A 13,470-nucleotide genomic window follows, 5' to 3' on the forward strand; every position below is an offset into this window, starting at 1 on the left:
CGCCGTTCACCTTCCTGCCAGTAAGCGGTCCCTATTTATTTACTTGCACCTGGGGGTGCTTTCGAACTGCTAGGTTGGCAGGCGCTGGGACCAAGCAACGGGTCACATGACATAATTGTCACTAAAAAGCACTTTGTACTTAGAAAAGAAGAAGTTAACACAGATTTCCCTTTGCAGTGGAAAATCCATTTAAAGTAAAAACAAAAGCCTGTTTTGCATGCATGTTCACTGCTGTCATGGAAGCTCTCTCTCTTTCTCCTTTTCTTTTGGTGGACAGTTTATCATGTGTGTGATGATGCTTTGGGAGGTAGTCCTTGTTGGTTCACCCTTGCTTCTGTTTGCTCCTCACCTGAGCAGGACTGAGCCGTTTTTGCTTCCAGCAGCCCAAACAATACAGCTACAGTAGTCCTTTAAACGTATGATGCAGCACAAATGAGCATCTGCTGGTTTATTATTTTCCTTACGGGAGATGAGGTTTCCCAGAAAATAATGGTAGAAAGAATTGTAAAAAGAGATGTGGCCATATTAGTACATCTTGCATAAATAGCACCTGACTCGAAGATACTAATTAGATTTGTAAAAAAATAAAATTAAATTAAAAACCATATTTCTGTGCCTTGCCTCTAAATGGTGCAAGGCAGTCAGGTTGTTATATCTTAATTCAAACATGTCAGGGCCTTTGGAAAAAAAATAAATGCTCATCTAAGAACAATCAGGATACACACCAAACACAATGCCTCTGATTTCCATTGGGTTTCCCTTATAATCTATCCACAGCCCCGTTCTAACTGAAAGCACCTGAGATACCAGCAATATCAGCCACAGAACAAAAGGTTAGACTTGCACTGCGGTAATATTACGTTGGCACTGCAGGCAGGCAGGCAGGCAGCTAGGCTGGTGCAAAGGTACAGGGCTGGGTGCTGCAGGACAGCTCACGTCTGTTCTCAGACGTACTGAATTCAATGGGATTTACTCGAGGTTGACTGAGCGTGCGCAGGACTGCAGCTTAAGACAGGAGAACACCCCTTCTCACAGGAGACTCCGCTCCGTTCTCCGGCTGGGACATACGCAGAGACGCTCAGCGGGTAAACAGACGCTGGGTTTGCGTTGGCTGCGACCTACACGACCTATTCCCCCCCCCCCCGCCCCACGAGAAGTCCCCTCACGAACCGCCCGCCCGCCCACCCCTTCCCCGGGCGCTCGCGCCAAGGCTGCCCGCCACTTCTGGGGCGCAATTCGCGCCGCTCGCTCCCTCAGGGGTCGAGGGGGCGGGGCCGTCCCGGGCGTCCCCTGCAGGGGGAGCCGGGTGGTCGCGTCGGGTTAGTCCCGCGGCAGCGGCGGCGGCGGCAGCAGCAGGTGCTGCGGCGGAGCAGCCCTCGTTACCTTTACCTCAGGGAGAGGCGGAGCCGTAGGCGGGCTGTGGGTCAGGGGGCTGGGCTTTCAGGTTGCGAGGCGAGCGCTGGAAGAAAGGGCGAGACGAGCGAGGCCTCCCCACTCACCCCACCCCCTTCCCGAGAAAGGGAAGCCGGCCGCCTCCTGAGGAGAGCTGAGGCGACGCGCCACCGAAGAAGGAGAAGGCGCCGCCGCCGCCGCCGCTGCGCAAGGGATTCGTCTCCTTCGGACCCTCCTCGCCGGGCGAGGGGGAAAACGCCGCCCCCAGGGCCGAAGGAGCCTGATGTGCGGCAACCGGGGCTGGCGAGAGCCCGCGAGGAGCCAGGCGCCGGGTCCTTCCGCGAGCTGCAGCCGCAGTGACCTGAAAGGGACCTTTTAAAAAATAATAGTTCGGATAACCCTGGGCTCCAGGCCGCCCAGCAGTCTTGGTGGCCGGCGTGTGTGTATGTAGGGAGGACGTCGACGGACACGCGCGAAGGTTATCTGGGGAGGAAAGAAAGGCGGGCTGGGAGTGGCGGAGGATGGGCGCGCCTTGACGCGCGGGGAGGCAAAGGCGGGAGAGACCACCGCCGCCGTCTCCGCGGCGAACCGGACCCCTATGTGCGTGTTGGCGGAGACTCCTGACGGGAAAGCCGCCTCCTCGGATCGCGCCGATCGCCACAGGTTTGCCGGCCATTGGATCGCAGCCGTCGCCGGTACGCGCGGCGCGCCGCCGCCGCCTCCACCAGCAGCAACAGCACCGGCCCCGATCTTCTCTATGTGAGCTTCTCCGGATGGCGATAGACCGGCGACGAGAGGAGGGCGGCGGAGGTGGAGGAGGAGGGCGGCAGCTACCCGAGGAGAACGGCTCTTTGCCGGCCGGGGAGGCGGACCCTGCGGCTGCTGCGGCGACGGCCGCCCCTCCTGCCGGGGGTCTGGCGGCGGAGATCCAGAGCCTGCCTCCGCCTCCTTCCGGGTCGTGCAACCCGCTGCTCTTGGATTACGATGGCTCGGTGCTGCCTCTCCTGGGCGGGCTGGGCGGCGGGCACCAGAAGACCCTCATCCTGCTCACCTGGATCCCGGCCCTGTTCATCGGCTTCAGCCAGTTCTCGGACAGCTTCCTCTTGGTGCAGCCTGTCTCTTGGTGCAAAGGCACGGATGGGCAGGGCAACTGGACGGGGCACCCGCACCTGCCCGCTGCTGCTCGGGGCCTCGCCACCAGCCCCAGCTACAACCACAGCAGCAGCTACAGCAGGGGGATGCTGGCGGCGCCAGAACTGCCCACCCCCGAGGGGAAGAACGACAGTTACTGTGACTGTAGCGAGAGGTATCACCGGATCTCGGCTGGCCTTCAGCAGAACATAGTCAGCAAGGTAAGCACTCATAATGTACATGCAGACGTCTGAAGCTGCCTTAAACTGCCCAGTGGCAGCTGGGTCAGGACTGAGACGTTTGTTCGTCCCAGCCCTGGCACCTGTGACCCTTTTAACTGGGAGTGAACCTGGCACCTGCTGCATGCAGACTCTTTGCCCTGCAACTGAGCTGTGCGCTGGAATGAGGCAAGAGGGTACAGTTTCAATTGCAGAACTGCAAAGGACTCCGAAGAGGGCATCTGGTGCAGGGATCCGTTTATGCCCAGGTCTCAGTCCCTGAGTTGTGTTGTCATGCAAAGCCACCTGGTTTAGATTGCAAAAAGTTGCCTTCTGCGTGGAGGAGGCAATGTTTGGGCCAATGAGTGTCCAACAGCATGCAAAGTATGTAGTCCAGCCCCTCTGCTGAAATGCCAGCGCTAGTGGGCATGCCAAATAACTGTGTGGCGCTGGGGAGAAGGACTTGTAAATGTTATGCTACTTGGGGAGAAGGCGTTTTGGCAGTATCTTGTGTGGCCAATGCTGCCTTCTAAACTGGCCTTTGAATATGGGAAGCAATGAAGGGGAAAGGACCTCAGATCAGATGTCCGGTCTCTCTCTTTCAATGCAGCTCATCTCTTTGTGCTGAGGATTGAAGTTCTTTGATGGTGTGTGTGAGAGTGTGGTGGAGATGATGTTGGGGTTGAGCAGCAGCGTGAATCAAGTAGAACCCATGAGGATAAACTTATTCTGAAGGGTGTGTTGTAAGGGTTGGAATGCAGGAATATCTTTCCCTAGGGCATTCAGTGATGTCATGTAAGGACATCCCAGGGGTGTCGTCTGGTCTTGCTAGAGAAAAAGCAGGCCTAATCTTTATTGTCTCCAGACCATAAAAAGGTACCCCTGCCCGTTCGGGCCAGTCTTGCCAGACTCTAGGGTTGTGTGCTCATCTCACTCTATAGGCCGGGAGCCAGCGCTGTCCGCAGACACTTCCGGGTCACGTGGCCAGCGTGACAAGCTGCATCTGGTGAGCCAGAGCAGCACACGGAACGCCGTTTACCTTCCTGTTAGTAAGCGGTCCCTATTTATCTACTTGCACCCAGGGGTGCTTTCAAACTGCTAGGTTGGCAGGCGCTGGGACCGAGCGACGGGAGCGCACCCCACCGCGGGGATTCGAACCGCTGACCATGCGATCGGCAAGTCCTAGGCACTGAGGTTTTACCCACAGCGCCACCCGCGACCCCTCCAGACCATAAGATACTGCATTTGTTTTCATCGTCCTTTACAACTCCCAGTGACCCAATTTTAATACAAGTGGTTACAACACTCTGCTTTTGAACAGCAACTGTGTTGGGTAAATGTTTTGCCCCCTGTGATAAAGTGTCTGTACTCTTACCCTCTGAATCACATGCTACTGAAACATTCTTTTGCACTGCCTGTACAAGTGTCTAGATGTGGATTCCATTGTGTACATTTCTCAGTCAGGAGCTGCGGCCGTTGCTGACACCCATGATATTTCTGTAATGAATTACTCACAACAAATAGAGCATCCCTATATAGTAATGTGACTTGAGGCATTTGCCAGTGGGAGGCAAGTTGGAACAAGGTTAGCTTACAATGTGAGGCAATTCAGTCCAGTAGGTCTTTCTTATGAGTAAATCTGCTTAGGATTGTACTATATTGAGACAACTTGCTATCCACAGTGTATGATAAGAAAGCACTGGAGCTTTAGGGGTGCTAAAATAACTCTTTTCTAGTTATGGCTGCAGCTATATTTGCATGTAACACTAAACCATAGTTGGGTTTGTGCACTTATACTCTCACCCCCTTATCTTCTGATGTGCTCATGTGAAGAAAATTGGAAGCTTTCACTTCTATTTTCAGCTAAATATGATAACTCATTCTCCCCAAATCTGGAGAAACTGTGGTTAGTGTTATCTAGTTTCACTGCTCTATAGTCAACTTCAAACCATGGTTACTGATTCTGGCTTCTTTCGCTAACCACCATTTCTTTCTTTTTTAATTAAAGTAATTTTCCAATATTTACCCAATATTACCACAGTTTTGTCAATTATACAGATTCCAATTAACATCAAAATAATTCCAGTTAATTCAAAATTTATACAATTTAATCAAAGTGGTTTCCCGCGCTCCTTGATCAGTGTTTTTTGTCCAGTGCGGTTCATATTTTTTTATTAACATCTGATTATATTTCAGTTGGTATATTAATCATTAAGATAACAGCTGCATTTTTAGCAATTACTATGTGTGTTAATGCCTTATCTATCTTTCCATAGGATTTCAAATGAGGTGCTCTCATCATTTTCCTTTTCTCTGTGTGTTTCCGTCTGAATATGTTCAATTATAAAGTCCTTGGCCTTTGTCTGCTGTCCAGTTCTTAAAATTCCTCCAGTTGCTGTTGTCTTTCAGCGTAGCTGGGATGGGGCTATAATCCTGGAGAATCCTCAAAATATCTCATTAGCTCCCTTCCATCATGCTCTCATCTCACTGCTTGGTGCTTCCAGACAAGAACATACTCCAACAGTCCACTCTTTCTCACTACTCAGTCAACATCTAGAAATTCCCACAGCCTGAGAAAGAGGGATCCAACTTCTGCCGCAAGAGATAGTTTCTATTCTAGACATAACAAGAAACCACCATTAGTTTAAAAGTGAGCTGAAAACTTCCAATCTCTTTGTGGCTGTGGCAGAGCGAGGATGGGGGAAGCTCATGCATTTAACACTAAACCATGGCTTGGTGGTGTGTGCAAGTCAGGGCTATCATCTGAAAATTGCTAGGCGCTGTGAGAACTCCTCTGCAGTATGCACACATTTCTTTTGTATTTCTGTTTTTATTTCTTTTTGTCTTACATTTATATACCACTTGATTCCCCCAAGGAGTTCAAGGTGATGTTTATAGTTCTCCCCTACTCACTTTCTCTTCACAACAACCCTGTGAAGCAAGTCAAGCTGAGAGACAGTGACTGGCCCAAGGTTACCCAGTGAGGTTCATGGCTGAGTGGGAATTCAAGCCTTGGTCTTCCGGGTTGTAATCAAACACTCTAACCATTGCACCACACTGGCCCTAGTCAAACAGGCATTGCAGCATTTCTAAAACAATACCAAAAACCTGTTTATCAGAGCTGGACTGAGGATGAATGTTCTACACACTATGAGCAATAACCTCTCTTTCAATGACTTCTGTAACTCTCTAAGGCTGTAAGCTGGTGCTTGCAATGGTAGTATGTCCCACTGGACTCTATGGGGCTTACTAATAAGTAGACTTCTGCAGTATTACACTGTGAATAAAATATCCTATTCTCTCATTTAAATGTTATGTTAAACAGGTTGCTGTTTCATAAAGGTCACCAGCTGTAAAGCTCTGAGGTGAATAAACTGAAATTATCAGATGCATCATTCCCTCTAACTTGGCTGGTTCTGTGTCTATCATTATGTAATCAAATGGGGTTTGTCCAAAAAACAGGATGGGAGCTTTTGCATACTTGGAGAACTCATTGGAAGTGCATTACTTTTTGTGTCTGCCAAAGACCTATGCTGAATGACTTTCAGGACATACAGAATAGTTCATGGTGCCTGAATCATGAATTATTGAAGGTGTTAGTTTTGGGGGTGGGGTTGAGATGAGGCCTGCTTGAACCCCTAATAGTTTACAATATCCTGGAGGAGGGGACTAGGTTCTGAGGGATGCCATGATATTATGGCCACTTTCAAGAAGGGGTTGAAGAAAAGGACATCTTTTTCATTTCCACTTTCCAGAAACCTCACCCGACCTCTATAGCAAATTTTTCAGGGTCATAGCTGGTGCTTGGTCCTTCTACAACAGATGGAAGTTTCAGAAAGGTGTGAAAGAAAGCTTTCCCCTTCTCTCCCATCTCGCTTCCTCCCACCCCACCCCACCCACACCCGCTCCTAGCCCTGAACAGCATTGCATGGTTCCTGTTGTAGGATGACTGGACAGGAAGAGCATTATTGCCAAGGCTGGAGATACGCTGCAAGATTTTGTTGCAGATCCCCACTTGTATTTTCCATATTTCCTAATTAGTGTGGGTGCCGGATCGCCCTTTGCCTTTGCAGACAACTCATTTGCCCTAATAATAGGTTTGGAGGGTACTTACCTACTGCCTTCCCAGTGTTACTGTAGTAAACAACTGCAGTGTAAAATGAAACTGTTACATCATCATCATCATGGTAGTTCCCTTAATCCCAAACACCCAAAGCTCAGCAAAACTCATTCCTCCTGGAAACTCTGCGTTTGGATTAACTGTGCTGTGAACTAGGCATGCAGTAATCAAGTGACTACGGTCTTGCTTTCTCTTGCCACCAACACTGGCTGAAAACCGTTTCAGCTTCCCTTTAAAGCCTGTGAAGGGTCCATCATACCTGCTTTTAAAACAAAGGGTGTGTGTGGAAATGTGTGCATTGAGTAAGGCATCTTGATATTGTTACAGCCGCAATGTTTCCAAATGCCGTAATTGGCAGACGCCACATTCCTGCTAATCCTGCTAAACACTTTGCTAATCCAAGTAATGATGCTGTTGTCTCCATTGGCTAACCCATTAAAAAATCACAGATGTGGTGCTTGCCAGCACAGTCATGGCAGAAAAAGATGGTTCCTTATTGACTCTTATACTTATTATAAGGGGTCCCCTCAAAGCCTTCATCAAATCACTGGTCACCTCTCTGTACACAGGTGTAAGAACATAAGAGCCTGCTGGATCAGGCCAAAGCTCTATCTACTCCAGCATCCATATTACAGGGTTGTAGCCAACCAAGTCATACTCATAGTAGACTCGTTGAAATTAATAGATAGGTAATAATAACAACAATAATAAATCTCATCCCGGGGGGCGGAGTGAGGAAATGGCGCCTAGACATTCTCTTGTGGTGACCATAACCTAGTTTAAGGTGCCATTAGGCAATTAGCTTACATATCTGAGTTTCTAGCACTGTGTGGATAAGACAGTCCTAAAGTAGCTTAACAAATACCCTGACTTAATATAAGATAGCTTTCTATGTTCTTAGCTTTTATAGCAAGGGTGAGGTGACTGGGGGCTCAAGCAGTTTTAGAAGATCCCTCTGTTCTGAGATCTGCCCTATCATCCTAATCCCAGATAAGGCTCTCTGACTGTGGTTACACTTTCTCCTTTGTCATCCCTCACTTATTTTAGGACTGCACCCAGGCATTCAGAACAGGTTCTTGAAGATGAGCCCTCCCACAAATTAAATTGTCACCTGCAGTCATTAGGGATTGAGCATGATTAAAAAACACACCAAGTTACTTTGTAGAACTCAAACAAATACATAGAAAAAGAGCTGACAATATGGTTTGGAACTGTCAATGGGTTTATTTAATCACAGGTCTAGGTTGAAGTCCTGACACTGCGTTATAACTCAAAGCTTGTAATGCGATGTGGCAGTAAATCTCTTGCCCTAGATTAATCTTGTCTGTATTTCTTTAAAAAGAAACATTTAATTGTGTTTGGAATTACTTCTGAAACGTCATACCTTCCCTTCGGCATTATATTCTTGGCCGAGGTAATGTGCTCATGGGGCATTGAAGGTCCTGGCTGTTAAGCTACACCTTTGGTTTGTAAGCCGCTTTGATCAGTATTAGTAAATGAGATGTATAAGCTAATTGTCAAATGGGCACCTTAAACTTAGGTTATGGTCACCACAACGAAATGTTCTAGGCACTTTATTTCTTCTTGTTATTTGGATTTCATCTTTATACCACTTTATATTTTAAAGGCAACACCTCAAAGCAGTTTACAACACAATAAAACAAAATACAGAATAAAACAAATTCAAGCTTCAAGGAAAATAAATGACATTTTGCTTTTCCTATATGAAAAATACTTGGAGTCGAGTGTGGATTTCATGCTCTTTATTCAGCTCATAGTAGTGAGGAATGAAAGTTCCCCCAAAATATCTGCTTTATATACATTATTTACATAATGGGTCGCACATGATTGGCTAATTCTGGGATTCTCCTGTAGGCCAATCAGGTTGTGGATTCACTTCCACCTGGAGCTGGATTGGGTGGCTCCTGTGGACCAATCATACTGCTGCATTGTTCTAGGACCAATCAGACTGCAGCATTCTGAATCCTATTGTTCTAGGACCAATCAGACTGCTGCTTTTTGGATCCTATTCAACTCAGTACATAACACTAAATTTATTTATCTACTTAATTTATATAACTTATTTACCTACTTAATTTATATAGCAGAAGTACTCTTGGAAGCCACTTAAGTCACAGCCACTTATGCTACCTCACAGGGTCGTTGTAGAGATTAGCAGGTGGGATATAATTGCAGTAATAAGCTCTTCTGCTTACCTGCTTAAGAAGGCTGGAGAGGGCAGCCAGATGGAGATGTCAGTCAATTGGACCCGTGCCAGTAGCAAAACACATTTGGTGTCTGTCTAATTTCTAACACTGTCTGAGATTCATTTGAATGAAAAGTGACATAGAAAAGCAATAAATCAAATCAACTCTCAGAGACAAATTGTGTATTCATTAGAGCTAGCTATCCCACAAAGGATTGTGGATTGATATCTTAGAGCAATGTAGAGGAAAGAGATGCTGTTATTTCTTCACTAGGAGTGAAATAGAATGACATAGGAAATATAACTGTGAAGAGATAGCAATCCATTGCTGTTGCTGTTCTACTTCTCAAGTCCAAATGTCTAGTGAGCCTAAGCTGTAGTCTATATACACTTAGCTGGGAGTATGTCCCATTCAGTTCAGTAGGAGATACTTCTGAGTGATGTATAGAACTCCAGTGTGAGACCCACTGGGCATTATTATTACAGCCATGTATTTAAGCATTACCCTGGTCAAGGTAAAGGGACCCCTGACCATTCGGTCCAGTCGTGACCGACTCTGGGGTTGCGGTGCTCATCTCGCTTTATTGGCTAAGGGAGCCGGCGTACAGCTTCCGGGTCATGTGGCCAGCATGACCAAGACGCTTCTCGCGAACCAGAGCAGCGCACGGAAGCACCGTTTGCCTTTCCTCCGGAGTGGTACCTATTTATCTACTTGCACTTTGATGTGCTTTCGAACTACTAGGTTGGCAGGAGCAGGCACCGAGCAACAGGAGTTCACCCCACCGTGGGGATTCAAACCACCAACCTTCTGATTGGCAAGTCCTGGGCTCTGTGGTTAAACCCACAGTAGCCATAGGCAAAAGAGAACTTGTATGAGTGAGTAGGGTGGTGGAGGAGCGATGGCACAATCTGGCCCTCTTCTGTGCCCAGCATAGAAACCAAGCTGCCTGCCTGAGGAGGAGATGTAGTGATCTTCTTCAGGAGGGATGGAGCTCTCTGTCCCATATCTTCCAGGAATCAGTAGGCTAGTGAACTTTACTTTTGCAGGCAGGCAACATTTTTTATTTTTGCTTATTTATAAGGCCTTATTAGATCACCAACAACAACTCTTAACATCCATGTATCCCACTAATGTCCTTCATCAAATGAACTACTGTATGGATCGTTGAGGTCCTAGTACCGTTCAGTGGGGTTAAATATATCAATCTATATTTTACAGGGTTGAAAATAATTTGGCATTGGGTACAGAAAGAAGATCTCTTCCTGCAGAACTTGCTGTCAGTCAGGGCAGCTGTTTAGAAGAATTTCACTTAAAAACAACAATAACCCGAAGAAGAATTGCATTAAAACAACAACAACCCCAAACTCCACTATTAAACATTTATTGAATTCCAAGAGTACACTAGTTATTTCACAGATCATAGAATGACATGGTTCCTATCCAGTGGGTTTACAATCTGAGCAACTACTCTATCATGATTGCAAGATGGTGGTCGTCTTCTTCCTTCCCATAAATATTTATGGGAGAATAGGGGATTCTAATTAATTTAGAGCAACGGCATCCATTACTGCAAAATTACAGTTTTATCCTATGCAAAGTAGGATTATAGATTAAGCAAATGGCTAATGACCATGAGGATAACAAGTCATATCTGTGTTGCTTTTTTTTAAACAAAAGATTCTAAGAATTTTCCAGGTTTTACATGTATATGGTTATTGGCATGACAATAAGATGTATCAGTCTGAAGACATGGATTTACTGAGCCCCCCTGAACACTTTGTTTTACCGTATTTGGTTCATTTCAGTCTTATTGACAGTGGGGAGCTACATGAAAGTTCATTTTATTTCAAGGGTGCTTACAGAGCTGGCACTAACTCTTTCAGGACCAAGTGCATATCAAAATATGTAATCTTTTGCTTTCCATAGCACACATTCTAATGACTCAGTCCACAACTCAATTAAGCCACAGTCCTGGGAATTAAATCTGTTTGCAGCACTCTGCTGACTACATTTATTTGAAAGTCTCATTTATTACATTGTTTTCAGTCTTCTTCTTTTTTTAAGCTAACATATAGTGCAATGGTCCTCAAACTTTAAACCTTCAGAGGACTCTGGCCATGTAGATTAGCTGGCCAAAGAAACCTTGTGTATTATTGCAGAGGATTCTGGGATGTGTTCTACAGCAGTGCTGTTCAATCTTGGGTCCCCGGATGTTATTGAACTACAACTCCCATCAGCCTTGGCCATTGACTAAGCTGACTGCTGATGATGAGAGCTGTAGTTCTCCAACAATGGGGAACCCAAGGTGGAAGAATGCTGTTCAACAGCATTCTCAGTTTATGTAGGACAGTGGCAAGACAATAGTGAGCTTCACAGGTGTGAATGAGCCTTGGAACCCACCCAATATTTTCCGGTAGTTATACCTTGCAGGAGAAGAAAAGCAGCGATGGAAGAAGCTTTTGTTCAGGAGATTACTGGAGGAGTAATGTGAGAGCATTACCAAGCATGCTTAAGATAATAGCCCTAGTTATGTGGAAGTACATAGGTAGACAGAAATAAAACAGAATCCAGCAAATGGTTCTCTTGAACAAGCCCTCTTGAAGCTAATGGGAGATGGCCAACTTCTGTTCACTGAAATCACGTTTTGCATAGAGCAGGTGTTCATTCAGTTGCCTCCATTAGAGTAATGAGAAGAAGAAGAGTTTGGATTTGATATCCCGCTTTATCACTACCCGAAGGAGTCTCAAAGCGTCTAACATTCTCCTCCCCAGATAGCATAGTGTATCAACTCTGTGACATAGGCCAGTTCTACCATCACTCCTGTTTGTGAGTGATTTGGGAGCCTCCCCCCACAACAAATGCTTAGCTGAGATTTGGACCAGAGACTTGGACCAACATGTAACCTCTAATGTATAACCAGTTCTAGTTAAGATAGAACCATCTCCTTGTGTAAGTCTGTTTCAGTGATTGGGAGTATGGAACCAATTGAGTGATAGTTTTGTCAGCACATTCAAGAACTGATAAGTCTTTTGGGCCAGTGACAGTCACTGTATATTTCAGGTTTCATGACTCCTAGAATCGTAGGATTGGAAGGGACCGCAGGGTTCATGAGCATGAGTTTAAGAGTCTCATGCTCTACCAACTGAGTTATCATTGCTATCTTGGCTTCTGAAAATTAGCTATGAATACCAAAGGAAAATTAAAGTAGATATCCCATGTACGCTTTGGAGTGATTCAAATTCCTATGAGTTCACTGAGACCTACTTATGAGTAGACATACCAGATGGTTGTGCTGTGAAATGGCTTAAACTTGTCTGTCCCAGGATTACACAAAGCAGAAATCTCATAATTGGATTTCTCAAGTTATTAGACCCTAACTAGCCTGAAAGAGGAGACTCTTGAGAGTCCCATGGACTGCAAGAAGATCAAACCTATCCATTCTGAAGGAAATCAGCCCTGAGTGCTCACTGGAAGGACAGATTGTGAAGCTGAGGCTCCAGTACTTTGGCCACCTCATGAGAAGAGAAGACTCCCTGGAGAAGACCCTGATGTTGGGAAAGATGGAGGGCACAAGGAGAAGGGGGCGACGGAGGACGAGATGGTTGGATAGTGTTTTCGAGGTTACCAGCATGAGTTTGACCAAACTGCGGGAGGCAGTGGAGGACAGAGGGGCCTGGCGTTCTCTGGTCCATGGGGTCACGAAGAGTCGGACACTACTAAACAACAACAACAACAACAACAACAAAAGCCTGAAAGAACCAATTCTCATCCAGTTTTACTAAAGCTTCTCCTTTCTGGTCCCCTGGAAGCAATATGTTACTCATCAAAGGTCACCAGGCAGCTAGCTGTTTCAAAACCTGGACTGACTAGATAGTTGTGTATGCCAAGGGCTAGACCCATGATGGAGAACTACCTAAGGATCCAGTTAATTCTGCACCTTCCATTGTTGCAGGAACATTGTTTGCTTGCCAGGGTACAAACCTCTAGTGCAATCAAATGTTTAATATTTTGTCTTTGTGCCGGAATGTGCCCAGGCAACTGCTCAGAAAGCATTTAATTTCTGTGTAATTCAGTGGTCAGTCTTTTCCTCCTTCTTTTAATGAGGTCAGATTGTAAATATAGTGCTGGGTGATACAGCAGTATGGGTTTTTTTTTAAGTGCAGTGTATGCCATGCAGCAATTATCACCCGTCTTCTTAAAATAGCCTTTTCTATTTCAGCTTGCACTTTGTATAAAAGTTTTGAGGAAAGACAGCAATTTTATCTCTTCCAAAACGTTCCTAAATGGGATCTAAATTTAGTAGATGTTGGAGTAAATGCCATTTTTTGGTCTTCAGCTTGTCCTTTTACCCTCATTTATGGCTGCTTGGCTACAGCCTTTTGAAACAGTACTCTGTTCGCCC

The 13,470-nt window shown here is 46.1% G+C and overlaps 1 protein-coding gene across 3 annotated transcripts in view; it reads left to right on the plus strand.

Annotated features, from left to right (window-relative positions):
- The first annotated feature begins 1,142 nt into the window (after positions 1-1,142).
- SLC22A23 (solute carrier family 22 member 23) overlaps positions 1,143-13,470 on the plus strand; it is a 93,319-nt gene continuing 80,991 nt past the window's right edge. The window contains exons 1-2 of one of the 3 annotated variants that reach the window (XM_053397010.1): positions 1,143-2,087; positions 2,130-2,744. In XM_053397010.1, the coding sequence (XP_053252985.1) occupies positions 2,166-2,744 (579 nt within the window). In that variant the 5' untranslated portion in view covers positions 1,143-2,087; positions 2,130-2,165. Of the gene's footprint in view, positions 2,745-13,470 lie in introns of all 3 variants that reach the window. The other 2 variants (XM_053397009.1, XM_053397011.1) reach the window with 2 other exon arrangements.

This window comes from Podarcis raffonei, chromosome 7 (assembly GCF_027172205.1).
Source record: "Podarcis raffonei isolate rPodRaf1 chromosome 7, rPodRaf1.pri, whole genome shotgun sequence".
In the NCBI taxonomy this organism is placed as follows: domain Eukaryota; kingdom Metazoa; phylum Chordata; class Lepidosauria; order Squamata; family Lacertidae; genus Podarcis; species Podarcis raffonei.